This window comes from Cherax quadricarinatus, chromosome 33 (genome assembly GCF_038502225.1).
Source record: "Cherax quadricarinatus isolate ZL_2023a chromosome 33, ASM3850222v1, whole genome shotgun sequence".
Taxonomy (NCBI): domain Eukaryota; kingdom Metazoa; phylum Arthropoda; class Malacostraca; order Decapoda; family Parastacidae; genus Cherax; species Cherax quadricarinatus.
This window is the reverse complement of record NC_091324.1, coordinates 27,061,971-27,079,006: the sequence shown is the minus strand read 5'-3', so window position 1 is coordinate 27,079,006 and position 17,036 is coordinate 27,061,971. Positions and strand designations below refer to the sequence as shown.

Here is a 17,036-nt window from a genome sequence, read left to right as displayed (position 1 = left end):
TATATATATATATATATATATACATACAAATTTTTTTTAATATTTATAATTTTCATGTAGGGATAACTGCATTTTTAAATTTATGAATACAGTTCTGTATAAGAAACTGTAAGCTTTCTTTTTACTTAATTTCCCTTTCTTTGCTGCTCTTTATTAAGCTAACACTTCCCTATCCTTTCCAGCCATTAATATATTTCTCTTAGATTGTCTTCAAAAACGTTTCAACGTGTTAAAGTTTTGATTATGAATTTCAAGAATTATTGGTTTTACAGATCAGTTGCATCTGCAATCGCAGATGATGTAGTGCGACCACTCAGACAGCTGATTGAAACTCAACACAAAATTCGCAAAGGTGTGGAGAGTATGGTCGATAAAACCACCAAAAATCTTCATGATTGGCGGGCAGCAGAAAGTAAGGCAAAAAAACAGTGTTACAGCAACTGTCGAGACAATGAGAAGATTCAGGATATCATGCTGGAAGCAAGACTGGGCAGGGGAAAAACACTCTCTGACAAGGAGACAATAAAGGTTAGATTATTATTCAATGAAGAGCACTAAACCCATAGGTTATCTTTCCTAGGTAGTGTATAGAAAACATTCAGATTAAACCCAAGAAAGGAGAAGTTAGCTCCATTTCCTTGGATTATGAGCTTTTCATCAGCATCAAGGCACAATGATTTAATTAATGAAGACATATTAGCGCTGTGTTCTTCAGTCAGTATAATGTTTTAATTGTTGCAGATGGAGAAGCAGAGACGGAAGGCAGAAGAGGCAGTTCAGAAGAGTGACCTGGATTATTACACATGCTGCGTTCGTGCTGAGAGAGCAAGGTAGTAATTTAAGAATTAATTATACAGATCAGGCCTAAACACTTTCACTAATAGGAAGGCCCCTTATATACAGCATCTATTTTTGGTGTTCCATGTTTTCATTGGCTTTCAACTGAGCCATTGTTCCACCTGCAGGTGCATGGAACATAATAAACAATGGCTCAATTTAAAGCCAATGAAAACATGGAACACTGAAAAAGTGCTGTATATGAGGGGCCCTCCTGTACCAGAAGGGCTCCTCTTGAGACATAATATTGTACTGTACATCTATAAAATCATATGGTTGAGGGCTCTTTTTACTGTGGTACATATATATAGGTAAAAAGAAATTGTAATCAGATTATAATCAAAACTAAGTGCTAAACCCACCAGGGTCATACAGCACTGCATTTGTAATCAGAAAGTAAGTGTGGAGAGTCGAGGGCAAGGGTGAACCCCCTCCAAGATAGATGCTTGGTGGATTTTTTTTTTTTTTATCTTTTCAGGAAATGACTAATGCTATTTTTTGATGTTGAGTATTGAATGTGTTTGAGACAAACCTTTCAGTGTGCTGTCCATGTATTCTAGTTAAATTTTAAATGAATTGGAGCTATCCTACCCTTCCTCAGATCAAGCCTAATTAACTCATTTTCCTGACAATGTGACCCATATGGGTTTACTGCTTCACCATGGATATATTTGACTCGTATTCATTGCCCCTTCAAGGGTAGTTCCTTTATTCTTGAATCAAGGCACTACCCTTGAAAGGACAATGAATAAAAGTCAGTTATATTCATGGAGTAATTCTAAACCCATGTGGGTTATAGTGCTAGGAAAATGAGTTAATTAGGCTTGATCTTACAAGGGGAAGGATAGGTCGAATTCTCGTAAGAAAAATTGACCAGCTTTTAAGTAGGGTGAAAGATATAGCTTGCTGTAAGATTAAATTTAATGAAAGACTCTTATGGTATTGTTTTCATATTTTTACATCCTGTTACTTGATTTCTGCAACTTTTATTTTAAATTATCTTGTACTATTGTTTTCCCCCAGACTGGAATGGGAGTCTGCTGTGTATAAGGGTAGCAGCTGCTTCCAAACGCTAGAGGAAGAGCGCTTACAAGCACTCAAAGACCTCGTAGTTAAGTACCACAAGAATGCCAAAGAAGCTGCTCCAAAGATGGTTGCTGTGAGTAATGAATTCTGTATTACTATTATACTCTTGAGGAAGCATAAAGCCTTATTGGCTTAGCACTCCTGGGGAATGGATACCTTCGATTTCTTCAGTTAACAGACCTTCATTGACATAAAACAATATATCAGTCTCAATATGTGTGTAATTCTCACAACCATTAAAATATAGAATGAAAGTTAAGATGTGTGCAACATCTGGATATCTTTATTGTAGACGTTTCGCCATCCAGTGGCTTTATCAATACAGATTCGAGGACATAATTAGAAGACAGTAGAACTATATACAAAATATGAGGTAATCAGTCCCTCAGCCTTGGAGTTAGTGTTCACAGCATCATGGTGGAGGAGAATCTGGAGCAAAGGCATGAAGACTGGTGGTTATATAGGTGTCAGTGGATAAGAACGTGTAGTAGATGAGGGCATAGTCACTGGAAGGCGGGATTCCCCAGTGGAAGTAGGTCCTACCCAAAGGGATGGGTTAGTTGTAGCACCGAAATTAAAAATGCTAACAATGTTGCGATTCTGAATGGTAGAGAATCTTTTCCTGAAGGTAATGACACCAAAAATGCAAAATTTGATTGAAAACTTAAAGAACTGTGCAGGGCCAAAACTGGCAGTCTGGGCACAACAGGCATTTGCAATTTTTGACTATTTTTGCCAATCCCATTAGTTAATTTGGCCCAATTCTTGGCTATTTTCCTATTATCCCTTCCATTCTATCAATTTAACACAAGAAATTGCCCATTTAACTATAAGAACTACCTTATAAAGGGCACACAAGTTAGTAATTTGGGAACAGTAATGCAAAATTCAATAAATTTCAATTTTAAAGCAATACAAAATTAACACTGTAGGCATTCCAGTCACTAAAGCAACCTTTCCTCTGTTCATTAATCATTTTCATAGGCTCTCCTGTATAACACTTGCCCTCCATTTTAAATTCATCACATCAAAAATCAAAGTTTTACCCTATTTTTTTGGATAATAAATATAACCAACAATGATTTGTCATGAATTAGGCCATTCTGATAATTGAAGCATACTAAGTAAAAACTCAAAAAATTGATCAAGGGATCCCTACCCTTCCTCAGGGATGTCACACAAAAAAATTGCCACTTTGAGCCTTATTTAAGCCATTTCTGATCTGAAATCAACCAAAATCATCTTTATTTAACTAGTACGTTTTCCATTCTATCTATTAATACCAAGAAACAGCCAATTAAAAGATAAAAACCTCTCTTGAAAATAGATCGGTTGCTATTTTAAACCAAACACAAAGTTTGCTTTTTTCCATCATGCACTGTGTAGGGCAGGCAGGATTTTTTTTTAAATACTATACGCACCCCACTGCACACCCATTATCTCATGTCTAGGTCAAAATTTATCGCTAGCAGCATATTTGAAGGTTCCATGCTTAAAATGTAACTCTATGTAAGTGATACTGGGCATTAATGTAGATCTACAGGGTAGATAGTGAAGGGTTATAATAGTATTTATAAATACAGAAATAAGCATTTTCCCAAATTTAGAACTTTTTTTATTGCATACCATATTAGAATGTTAAAAAAAGAAGGGGCTATACCTATATGGGTCACATATGCATTATTTAGCTTATACAGTAATAAACAGTTGTAACTTTTTCGCACTTTTTGGAGGGAATGTATGAAAGGAAAAGTAGAATCACAGTTGGTGTAATTAACATTACCAAGTCCTGTATGGTGAGTATAACAACTTATTGAAGTTGTTATATCAGTCAGTAGAGCAAAGGGCTTTTAATTCTTGCTCCCAGTTTGATCCTGCAAGTCTTAAATAATACTTAAGCAACATTATAAAGTGTTTTGTGCCATTATTTTATTCCATATATGACACAAAATTATTAATACAGTATTACATTCACAAGAAAGTGCAGTAACACAGCTACCTTTATCTTGTAAAGTTATATATTTTTCCACTTCCCTAGTATATATATTCATGTTTAATGGATGGTACTGTAGATTGCAGAACGTCTTGAGGAGCCAGTCTCTGCTTGTGATGTGGAAAAGGACATACAGACAGTAATCTCAGCCAAAGGAACAGGAGAAAATATTCCAGAACAGATGTTACCTGATTTCTATGCAGAAGACATGAATAATATAATGAACAGGGAAAGGAGAAGAGAGGTTAGTGTTCCTTATTATAATAATGTACAGTATACAATACCAGCAAGATGAGGAATTACAAGTGTAACATTTGGGTATCTTTATTTGAAGATATTTTGCACCAATCCCTCAGCTTTGCAGAACTAAACACAGAAGACAGTAGATGAGTAATCAGTCTCTTAACCTAGATGCTGGTGTTCAGTATCTTAAGTCTTGATGAATCTGGTATTGCACATGTGATACCAAGGTGTTGCATGTGTCAAATTCTTCCCCTTGTCCTTTATCTCATAATAAATAAATATATAAATCTTCTTTCAACAAACTGGCCATATCCCACCGAGGCAGGGTGGCCCAAAAAGAAAAAACAAAAGTTTCTCTTTTAAACTTTAGTAATGTATACAGAAGAAGGGGGTTACAAGCCCCATGCTCCCGGCATTTTAGTCGCCTCTTAAGACACTCGTGGCTTACGGAGGAAGAATTCTGTTCTGCTTCTGCATGGAGATAGGAGGAAATAAACAAGAACTAGCAAGAAAATAGAAGAAAACCTAGAGATGTGTGTGTGTGTGTGATGAGGGTATCAAATGATTTAGATAAAGAAAAATTGGATATCAAATTGGGGAGGAGGAGTATGGAAGAAGTAAATGTTTTCAGATACTTGGGAGTTGATGTATCGGCGGATGGATTTATGAAGGATAAGGTTAATCATAGAATTGATGAAGGAAAAAAGGTGAGTGGTGCATTGAGGTATATGTGGAGTCAAAAAACGTTATCTATGGAGGCAAAGAAGGGAATGTATGAAAGTATAGTAGTACCAACACTCTTATATGGGTGTGAAGCTTGGGTGGTAAATGCAGCAGCGAGGAGACAGTTGGAGGCAGTGGAGATGTCCTGTCTAAGGGCAATGTGTGGTGTAAATATTATGCAGAAAATTTGGAGTGTGGAAATTAGGAAAAGGTGTGGAGTTAATAAAAGTATTAGTCAGAGGGCAGAAGAGGGGTTGTTGAGGTGGTTTGGTCATTTAGAGAGAATGGATCAAAGTAGAATGACATGGAAAGCATATAAATCTATAGGGGAAGGAAGGCGAGGTAGGGGTCGTCCTCGAAAGGGTTGGAGAGAGAGGGTAAAGGAGGTTTTGTGGGCAAGGGGCTTGGACTTCCAGCAAGCGTGCGTGAGCGTGTTAGATAGGAGTGAATAGAGACGAATGGTACTTGAGACCTGACGATCTGTTGGAGTGTGAGCAGGGTAATATTTAGTGAAGGGATTCAGGGAAACCGGTTATTTTCATATAGTCGGACTTGAGTCCTGGAAATGGGAAGTACAATGCCTGCACTTTAAAGGAGGAGTTTGGGATATTGGCAGTTTGGAGGAATATGTTGTGTATCTTTATACGTATATGCTTCTAAACTGTTGTATTCTGAGCACCTCTGCAAAAACAGTGATTATGTGTGAGTGTGGTGAAACTGTTGAATGATGACGAAAGCATTTTCTTTTTGGGGATTTTCTTTCTTTTTTGGGTCACCCTGCCTCGGTGGGAGACGGCAGACTTGTTGAAAAAAACAAACAACTATTTGTGTTGTACACAGTGTTTATCCTAAACCTTACAGTATAAAATACAGTACTAACAGCATAAAAAGTAAAGTAAAACAATAAAATAAAGTCATTACAAAAATGTTTTGTTGATATTCAGTAGTAAAGTTCGACTTACGACCATTTTGACTTACGACCGGTTTCTCGGAACCGAACTCGGTCATAAGTCGGATGGTAGGTGTATATATATGCTTGTACAGTGGACCCCCGCTTAACGATCACCACCAAATGCGACCAATTATGTAAGTGTATTTATGTAAGTGCGTTTGTACGTGTATGTTTGGGGGTCTGAAATGGACTAATCTACTCCACAATATTCCTTATGGGAAAAAAGTCGGTCAGTACTGGCACCTGAACATACTACTGGAATGAAAAAAGTTCGTTAACCGGGGGTCCACTGTACATGCTTGTGTGGTGTGACCTAAGTGTAAGTAGAAGTAGCAAGATGTACCTGAAATCTTGCATGTTTATGAGACAGAAAAAAGACACCAGCAATCCTGCCATCATATAAACAATTACAAGCTTCTGTTTTTCATTTGCTTGGCAGGACGGTAATACCTTGGTGGGTGGTTGCTGTCTACCAAACTACTACCTAGACCTATACAAAATACTATACAACTTAAATTTAAAGTGACCCAAAGTGATTATTATTATTACCATCGACATACTTGTTCACCAAATTTAATCATTTCTAAAAACTAAACTTAGATGCCATGGAGTAAATGAGATAGACGCTGAGAATGTAAACAAACACAGAAGTGTATTAATACGTACCTGTACACTTAGTTCATACGCATTTATTCCCATATATGTTTGTGAAGCTTCTACCACAATACAAACACCTTACATTGTGTACAAGTGAAGGCATATGAAAGGAGTAATTTTCTAGTTACCCCCAGTAACTAGCTGGCACTGGACAAGCACCTAAAGTCAGTTCCTGATCAGCCGGGCTGTGGCTCGTACGTTAGTTTGCGTGCAGCCAGCAGCAACAGCCTGGTTGATCAGGCGCTGATCCACCAGGAGGCCTGGTCACAGACCGGGCCGCGGGGGCGTTGACCCCCGAAACTCTCTCCAGGTAAACTCCAGGTAAGTAGTACTGTTGCGTACACATTTTCTCTCGTGTTGGACTACAAGCTGCCTGACTACCACATCTCATATTTTTCAGTTTTTTCTACTTTGGGCATATGTATTATAGTATTCATATGTTATGTAAAGTGTTTACGTAATTTTGAAAAAAAAAATAAAAAATGGATTAATGAAAATGTCTATACTAATGTAATAAATAACACTTAAAGTGCCCCATAGCAATTATCATTATTATTAATAATACGGCGTCTTCAAGACTAGCGAGACACTCTTGAATGTGTACCTGCACACGAGCACAGTGTGTAAATTTATTAAGGTATAGGTACACAAGTATAATTATCAGAGTATATACTGTATAAAATATGCAATAACTTTAAAACACTTGAAATTTTGGAAAGTTTCCAAACATAATGGAGAGACATGGAGGACATAAACAGTGGTTTGCAGAGACTGTGTTAGCAAGTCTAGTTGAGGAGGAGCCATATAACGAGTTTTGGTCATACGTACTTTGAAATGTCTGTATTAGTGAAACACCATAAAGCGGAGCCCCTGCTGTATTATTATTGCACTCAAAACTTAAGTGCTCAACCCACAAAGCTAAGAGCACAGGTAATGTGTCAAGATGCATTATAAGTTAGCTCTATTATGATGCACATGTGCAAATGGTTGGGTGCAGGACACTTGGCCTACTACAGAGCACTTATATTCGTATGAAAGTAGAACTGTAAATCTCAAATACCTGTATTAACGGGATTGGAAAGAGTTAGCAGGAATTGTAGAAGCCTGTATAAGAATGGTAAAGAATTTGTATCTTTTCTGAAATGTTAATTATTATCCTTATTTTTGTCTTCCTCTCCCTCCAGTAGCTCTATCCCTTTATCTTTAAAGAAAATTGCTACCACTTGGTCACAAAATGCTTATCAATTTATGTAACTGAGAGATTACAAAGGCATCTAATGTCTTTTTTCATTTAGGCACTGGAAAAATTCATTCAGATGCTGAAAACTGACTTGCAGCGTGAAAGAAGAGGGAAACAAGGTGTTGAAAACTTGGCAAAGGCTCTGCAAGAAACTCCTACTTTTGGAGGGGAAGAATCTCAGCAGGATGTGAATGATAAACTGCAACACGTAAGCTCTCTTTATTTATTGCTTTAAAACTTCTACCAGCACCTGAAAATTTTCTTAATTTAAAAATTTTCAAGTCACGACAAACATTCTACCAATGAAAGTACTGGGTTAACCCTGAAAGACCAATATTTGCTGCAAATAATAATTATGAATGTAAGTACAAGACCTGTTACTGTAAAGTTAATCTTTTAATAATCAAGTCACTAAAACTTAAATGATCATGACACTAGCTGTGAATAGTTTTCTACAAATCTATCATGTTTGTTAGGTGATTCTGTATATACCACATGTAAATATAATTAGTATTTGTTCTGTTGGCAAATCCTGTTCTACAAAAAAAAAAAAAAAAAAATTCAAAAGCTCCTTTATACTTTCTGATCTCAACAGGATGCCTACAACAGACTGCAACATGTAAGTTTTCTGTTCTATAGGCCATGCTTTTCCACTAATTGAACAGTAGAATTTTAGATGCTGCTATGTGCATGATGTGAATGTACATTTTACTTTTTCTCTAGGATTTCCAATACATGTACAATTCTTTTTGTTATCTTTATGTAAAAATAGCCAGTTTTATTTATTCATTAATTTCTGTCTCTGCTTTACTTACAGTTCAGTTATATGCCTACTAAGCCCTCAGTAGTAGATGCTGTATGCTCTAGTTGAAATATTGTTCATGAGTGTTATATTTCTTCTGTTAGTGAATCTATTGTGTTGGGATCTAAATTTTAAGATCTCTTCTGCAGATGAAGGCAATGCTGGCCTACCTGGAGGCTGCACGATACAAGGTGCAGAGCTCACTAGATGAGCTCAGTAACCGACCCAAGATGACACACCCACTTGCTAAACACATTGAAGTTCATCGTGACAAACAAGGTCTTGCCTTCTCCATTTTGAAGGTTAGAAGCATATTTTCTTTGTTGTGGTACATAAAAAAGATTTAGGTACTCCTTTTCTTTTCATTGATATGTACTGCAGGGAATTTACTATGAAATGAAGTACATATATTGTATGAATTTTTTTTTTTAAATAAATTTTCAATGGTTTTAACCTGAGGAACCCTAAAAGCCATCTATAGTTTCAGAAAGATCATATGGAGAAAAAAAATATTACTACCTTAAATATATAGCATCCTTTCCATGATACCAGTTTATGTTCATATTCACTTAAGGTTTGTATATAACATTCAGCAGTATGCAGAACCATACTCCAAAATGATTTGTTTTCTTAATATGAAGCTTGGAATACAGGAAAAAATATGCAAGGTGTTCTTTTTTCAAAGTGAATAATTATTAAAAAAAGAAAAAAAAAATGGAAATGGTAGACTGAAGGTTGAATATAGAGAGAGGAAGAGGGAGGTCATACAGCTTACTCAAAATAAGCTGTATCACCCAAGTGGGTTTAGTGTTTAGTTATGATTGTAATAATAATTGCATAGAATATGCTGTTTTGGAGAGAAGCATGGAGAACAAATGGACTTAGAATTTAAGAACAGAAGGGGAGACAGATAGGGAGTTAGAGATACAGTATTGCAAGGATAGAGATATTTTGATGTGTTGTTGAATGTTAGTGATAAAGGGGAGACTGACTTCATGCATGGGGGTAGGGAGGAATAACAGCACAGGAGTGGAGGAACTACCCGGAAAGTGCGCAAGGCAGTGGGCAGACTGGAAGGAGGTAAAGAGGCTGGAATATAAGGGGTTAAAGCAGGAGTGTATATAGTGTTGGAGTGGTTGGTTTGTTTATTCAGTATATGCCTGAAAGAACGGAAGATACCAAAAGATCTACAGTATGTGTGCGCATAGTTCCTTTCTATAAAGAAAAAGGGGACAAGAGAAACCAAGAATTTTAGGGGGATAAGCCTTACAAGTATATCGGGTAAAGTTTATAGCTGAATTATTATTGAAAGGATTAGGTGGAGGACAAAGTAGGATTGCAGAAGAACGAGGATTTAGAAAGGTTAGGGAATGTATAGATAGTGTTTACATTGAAGCATATAAGTGAGCAGTACTTGGAATAGGGGGGTTCATTTAGTTCACTATCTTTATAATGCAATCCGTACTCATCCTGTTGATAGTAGTCAAAAGATTAGAGGCACATAATGGGTCCGGAGCTTGTTGCATTTATGGATTTAGAAAAGGCATAAGATAGAATGGATAAGGGAGTCGTGTGGCAGATGTGGCAAATATATGGAATTTGAGGTAAGGTATTAAAGCCAGTTAATTTTTATGCAGGGAATGAGGCACAGGTAAGGGTATGTAGGAGGAGGGAAAGCACTTTACCAGTGAAAGTAGGACTAAGGGATGTGTGATGTTGGCATGGTGGTTTAGCCTACTTATAGGTGGGGGTTGTGAATACTAGGGTATTGGAAAGGGGTATGGGACTGACAGATGATGGACGATACACAGTGAGAATGATCGTATCTGCTATTTGCTAATGACACACTGTTCTTTTAGGGGATTCAGAAGACAAGTTACAAAGGTTGGTGGATGAACCTTTTGAGGCTATGTAAAAGAAATTAAAAGCGAATGTAGAAGAGAGCAAGGTGATGAGGGGTAACAAAAAAAAAGTCTAGGCAATGATAAATTGAATATCAGATTGAAGGGAGGGAGTATGAAGAATGTGAAAGCATTTAGATATTTGGAAGTGGACATGTCAGTGAAAGGTCCTATGAAAGATGAAGTGGACCATAGAATAGATGAAGGGAAAAAAAGGTGAGTGGTGTGTTGAAGTATCTGTGTGAAAAAGGTTTATTGTTGGAGGTGAAAAAAGTAACAAATCAAAGTACAGTGGACCCCCGCATAACGATCACCTCCAAATGCGACCAATTATGTAAGTGCGTTTGTACGTGTATGTTTGGGGGTCTGAAATGGACTAATCTACTTCACAATATTCCTTATGGGAACAAATTCGGTCAGTACTGGCACCTGAACATACTTCTGGAGTGAAAAAATATCGTTAACCGGGGGTCCACTGTATACTGGTACAGTTTTCATGGATGTGAGGCATGGGTTTTAACTGCTACAGTGAGGAGGAAGCAAGAGGCAGTGGAGATGATTGAGGGTAATGTGTGGCTTGAATATATGCAGAGAAGATGAAGCATAGAAATTAAAAGGAGGGGTTGTTGAGGTGGTCTGGGCATGTAGAGAGGCTGGAGAGGAATAGGTTGATGAAAAGAGTGTATAAGTCTGGGGCTGAAGCAGGTGAGGTAGCAGTCATCCAAGAAACAGTTATTATTCTTCTAATCAAAACTAAGCATTAAACGGAAAGTTATGGGGATTGGGTAAAAACAGCTTGGACTTTTAGGGACTTCAGCATCCAGTAGGCTTGTGTGAGCATGTTAGGTAGGAGTGAATGGAGAAAATTGTTTTTTAATGAACATGCTGTTAGAGCTCGAGAGCAAGGTAGCATTAATGAAGGGAAACCAGTTAGCCAAGGCTGAGTCCTGGAGGTGGGAAGAGCAGTGCTGAAGGAAGGGCGGGGGACGTTGCAGTTGGAGGGTAATCTGATTTCGACGTCAGTACACTTCTGGAAAGATGGCGCTCGAATGAATGATGGTGAATGTGTTTTCTCCTTTGAGTCTCCCTGCCTTGACAGGACAGCTGTTAAGTGATTATATACAATATTTCTTCATTTGGTCTTAATAGAAATAAATAATTTAGTAGTCAAACTATCGCATATTTTTAGGTTCCACCATGGGTACGAGGTAACAGCGTGGATGTGTCTCCTGCCAGTGATTCTCCAACAGGCTCTCCCAACTGGAATGACAGAGGCACTGCTGATGGAACCTCAGTACAACCAGATTCAGACTTTGGTATGTTAACAGAATCCAACCAAAACCTCTAATTAGTGGTATACTTTAGTTATTAACTAGGATTACTAACTACAATGAGCAATATAGTAGGTCCCCTACTTGCAGTGTTCTAAGTTGTAATGTTCCAACGTGTAATGCTCCTCTTTCATGATGCTGGCACTTTGCAACCTCTTAATGACTTGCATGAACACACTCTTCAGATATGCAGAAATACTTATGACTGCAAGAGAAAAAAAAATGTTTCTGCAGCTGTACGTAAACATTGCTGCAACACACAGTTCACTCACACATTTTATGTTCTTTAGCATCTCTTCAAATATTACTCTAAACGGCTTATACGGAAATAAGAAAACAAATTTATGTATGGAAAAATCCAAGGAGAATACTTTGAACATAATCCTATGATTGCTTTTCAGTTCAGATGCCTTGTGCCAAGTTGAGAGAAAACAGACACTTGGCCAGATACTATATGACTGACTTATATTTTGGAGGATTTCACTTATATTGTTTAAATTATTTAAACAATGTTGTTTTTACTATTTGTAAATATTCTTAGTAAAAAATTTAAATTAAACTGGGTAGAAAATAGTGTGGTGCCTATAGAAAAATAGGTTAATGTTTAACTAAAAATCTTAAATGGGGATCTACTGTATAGTTTGTATTATTATAATCAAAAAGAAGCGCTAAGCCACAAGGACTATACAGCAGATGTATAGTATGTAGCAGCGCTCTATAGCCCTTGTGGCTTAGCGCTTCTTTTTGATTATAATAATAATAATGTATAGTTTGTATTATTCTAAATCATATTACTGTTTGAATAGTTCATTTCCTAACTTCATGTAAAACAAAAAAAAAAAAAAAATCAATACGTGCACTTCTGTATAATTTAACTTGGTATGATTATCCTATAATATCCTAACAAGAAACATTAATGCATCTTTTATCCCTCCCCTACCTCGTGCTTTTGTACGCTAACTTTCTGTCATAACTAATGTCCAATTAATTATTCATCCTCTTCCTGCAATATCCTTAAAATCTTCAATACAATTGATTCCAATGTGTTCATGACTTCCTGTATCCACAAACTCTCATACAAGATCACAAAGTGCTGACATCACCAGACACCACAAACAATCCTTCACAATCTGTTATCCAAGAAACCACTCCACAAATTCCTGCAAGAACAAAAACTTCAGTGTCCAGTCCTGTTGCAGAGAAGAAATTAATCTCTGCCGATGCTGAACTAACATCATCCAAGTCAATAAAACACCCATGCATGTTTATGTCTGCTCCCCGTTACCCCTCCCTAATGATCATTGCAGATGAGTTCAGCTCCCAGGGTTCAGACCGAGACTACCAAACAACTATGACAGAAGATAATGTGGACTCAGGCACTAAAGATGGTGTCTACTATGCTCATCCCTTAGCTTCAGCACCATCAGTAGGCAGGTGCAAGGCTCTCTATGATTATGAAGCCAACATGTATGATGAGCTCACCATCAGAACAGGTTAGTGGTTGAACTGTATAAAGTTATGATTAAGCTTTAGCTCAGTGTTGATACTGATGCACCTACTTATAATGTTCATTGTATAGTGTTCATTTTTTTATAAGTCTTTCAAAGTGATGAGCAAGGTTGATTTTGAGGCAGAGGTGTTGTGGATCAAATATTTATGGATCTAATGGTCAGTGCTGCTGAGAAAGTGTGGTGTACATGGGCTATTTGGAGCTGGAAGAAATTGTACACATGGATAAAGGTTAGGAGGAGGTTACTAAATGGAGTGAAGCATTTGTGTGTAGGAGGTAGAGCTTGCAAATTATTATAATCAGAGGGAAATGCTATAACTGTAGAGATCATAGTGCCTGTGATATGGGAGGTAATAAAGTTTGATTCATGTAAGGGAAGGACAGCTCTAGTTCCTTGGATAAGGAGCTTTTCACCATAAGGGTGCACACTCCTGAAGGACCATTTATACCAATACTGTCTTGTGCTTCACATTCAGTGAGCACAGTACATTTAGAATACACTAATCTATTTTTCCATTTTTCTTAAATTCTTACTCCTGCAAGACTAATTTGGGTGTCCTAGTCTGAGACCAGGCTGTAGGGGCTATGATCCTTGAAGCCATTAATAGGTTTACATTGCATCCTTAAGGATTGTATTTACCTTGATTCATTTAATTGAATTAATCTGATTTGGTGATATCTGGTATTTTGTTTTAACATCTGTAAAAATAATTGGTAAAAGTGTTTCGGAAGCATTGTGAAGAAACATTCTGTAAATTTTAAATTTAAACAAAAATAATTATTTGCATCTATACCTTATGAAGGAATTTTTTTCCAGGTGATATCATAAACATCCATGAGAAGCAGCCCGATGGTTGGTGGGTGGGAGAGCTGGAGAGTGTAGTCGGTATCTTCCCCGCCACTTATGTTGAGGAGATAGACTGATATCAGCCATGCCCGGAGTGCCCATCCCTTGTCACCAAGAATGTCCAGTGTCTCCATAAAACCCCTGCTTGGGAGGAGAGTTTTGCCTAATTTAGTATTATACTTTAATATGTCCCGGCGTTATGTCTACAGTATTTACTGATACAAAAGAAACCTGGCTGTATCAAAACCTCCAAAATTAAAAAATATTGGCACTTTTATTTATTAGCATAATATTCTTAAAACTAACATTAAAGATTTAAAAAAATGGAAAGCATTTATCAGATAATTATGTAAAAAAATATAAACTATGTGTAAGTGATAAGTTTTTAGGAAGTCAGCAAGGCAGGTAATGAACATAACCCCGAATAACAGTGGCATATCAAGAGTGATGCTTTATTGAGCTCATGTGATTTTGCAATGTCAAAGTCATGTCTGATTAATCTGCATAGAAAAGCTGCACTCCGTGGCAATATACAAATTTCTGAAAAGAAATTGTGCAACTGCATTTTGAACATTAGCTGTTGAAATATAATAATAAATGTTCATACACAAATCTATACATGAATTTCACTAAAATGCATTTTGCTCATAAAGAAGGAACTTTAGAATGACTGAAGTTATGCGGCTGTGCCTATTTGGACAGAATAGGTGAATGCATATACACAGTCTATAAATTGTTTTACTACTGTATTTAATTTTCCACATTTGAGTGCCATTGTGATAGAGTACATTGTGTAATTATTTTGAGTCTTACTGTGTGAAAGTTGTGTATATATATCATGTAAAGTCTTCCCAGTTTTCTATATATTTGGTACAGTATTCTATTGCTTTGACACTTTATGAAGTCAATTGAACTCTAGAAAAAATCTAGATTTCTTAAGGGGTAGATGTATTAAATGGTAATGCGGTTTATAAATACTGTTATGTATATTAATCATTTTAAAATGCATTACTATTTAGTTCTAATTATGACAAATTAAAAGCAATTTTCTAAAAACTAGGATTCATTTTATATGAATTATAATTGCATAATTTTTGGGGGATGGGCTATTATAAAATTTGTAAATATCCACCCTTGCTTGTTTAGGGACATAACCTACAATGTAGTCATTAAAGACACTACCTCTTTTGAGGTGCTCTCTTAGCCTTCCTTTACTATCACATCTGATGATAAACTCATCCCCATCCCTCCCAAGCTTGTCACTGAATGTATGTGGTGAATGATTTACACTTGTTAATATTAATTACTGTTTAGTGAAGGTATCTTTCTTTCCCCACATTTTGCAAGAATCTGATCTTTATAGAACTGTAAACTTGACATCCCTGATTTGACTAAGTTCAATTTTATATACTTATATATTTTGTGTACATTGCTGTATATGGCTGTAAGTTGAATCTAATGTATATAGTTTATAATTCACAATTTGTTTGATACACAGTTCTTTGTTCTCATAGTCTGTGTACTGTACTAGGAATCTATATTTGACATTAAAATGCAGTATTATTTCACCTATTTTGGTTCATTACCTAATGCATTATGATGTATGGTAATTTAATCTATAATATGGACTGAGATTATATAATCCTTGAAAGGAATTTTGAGAATCCAAATAAACAAAAATAAGATCTTGAAAACTGCTTAAATTTTGTAATACATTTATGCAAAATTTTATTTCTTACACAAGATGTAAATAACAAGCATAAGCACATGGTGGTCCTTTACATATAACTATACTGTACAAGTGCCATGCTTCTGGTCAGTAAATATCATTCAAACATGTGTTAGGGTGCAAAGATGTATTCCAATTTGTACTAGCACTAAATAGTGCAAATATATTCCTAAGAGTAATGATTTGCTATAACTTGAGCCTGTTACACTTCAGGGGATGTGCTAAGGGGCTCTTGATACAAGGAGCTGGACTTATCCTTCCCTTCTCCAGGCACTATATGATCCTTATGGGTTTAATACCAATTTAACCTTAATTCTGTTCACAATATTATGCTACAAACAAAAAATCTAAGGTATGGGTAAAGTCTTTGCAATAGCATGTGCTTGTTAGGTAAATGGACTTGATATAATTAATGTATCCCTATAAAACAAAATTAGGAAATCTTAATACAATGTTATCAGGGGCCAACTGTGTGCATGTGTGCCTATGTGCTAGTGTTGGAAATAAATTTCTGCAGGGAAACTAGTTTTAATATCCATGTATACAGTTTACTAATACAAATATCTTTCAACCAGACATCTTAAAATTAATGCTAAAGATTCTTAACTAAACATTTTTAGTACTACACACATTTTAAAAACTTGATTCCTTAAAAAATAAACCATCCATATGGATAACACTGTAGTACTGAAAGAAAAGGTAAGAACAATGTGGGACCAATAATTGAGAATGAAAAGAATATGGAAAATGTGTTGGTCACCGAGTGATTTGAGAAAGCTATCCTGTATTTGTAATGCAATTGACTATTTTTTAGATTTGAATCTAATCAGAAAAAACATTCACAAATTATCACATGGAACTAATATCCTAATTTCTTCAATAAAAATGGCAAATTAAGACATAGCCCAAAACAAATTCCAATCTGCTAATAAGCACCAGCTTTGAAACTAAACTAGCAGAGGCATTCTATTACCTCAATGGCACATTAAGTTTGAAGTTTCTCTCTCAAAACCCTGTGACTATGCCTTTCATACCCTCAATTCCTATCATAACCAGTGTTATAAATGCTCATACTACTATCAAACACTCCTCATGACTTTTCATCCCTCATAAATCATTTGATAGCCCTCATAACCTAACCTCATCTCATAACCACCTCTCAAACTATCATAAACCCCCTTCCCT

At 36.3% G+C, this 17,036-nt stretch overlaps 1 protein-coding gene across 5 annotated transcripts in view; it reads left to right on the top strand.

The window, feature by feature from the left end:
* The window catches only part of Nost (Nostrin), a 189,841-nt gene extending 173,468 nt beyond the window's left edge, over positions 1-16,373 (top strand). For 2 of the 5 annotated variants that reach the window (XM_070090961.1, XM_070090959.1), the window contains 10 exons: positions 273-528; positions 742-830; positions 1,861-1,996; positions 3,996-4,160; positions 7,787-7,939; positions 8,327-8,350; positions 8,683-8,835; positions 11,624-11,750; positions 12,848-13,258; positions 14,093-16,373. In XM_070090961.1, coding sequence (XP_069947062.1) covers positions 273-528; positions 742-830; positions 1,861-1,996; positions 3,996-4,160; positions 7,787-7,939; positions 8,327-8,350; positions 8,683-8,835; positions 11,624-11,750; positions 12,848-13,258; positions 14,093-14,199 — 1,621 coding nt within the window. In that variant the 3' untranslated portion in view covers positions 14,200-16,373. The remainder of the gene's footprint in view (positions 1-272; positions 529-741; positions 831-1,860; positions 1,997-3,995; positions 4,161-7,786; positions 7,940-8,326; positions 8,351-8,682; positions 8,836-11,623; positions 11,751-12,847; positions 13,259-14,092) is intronic. The other 3 variants (XM_070090962.1, XM_070090963.1, XM_070090960.1) reach the window with 3 other exon arrangements.
* Positions 16,374-17,036: the final 663 nt, after the last annotated feature.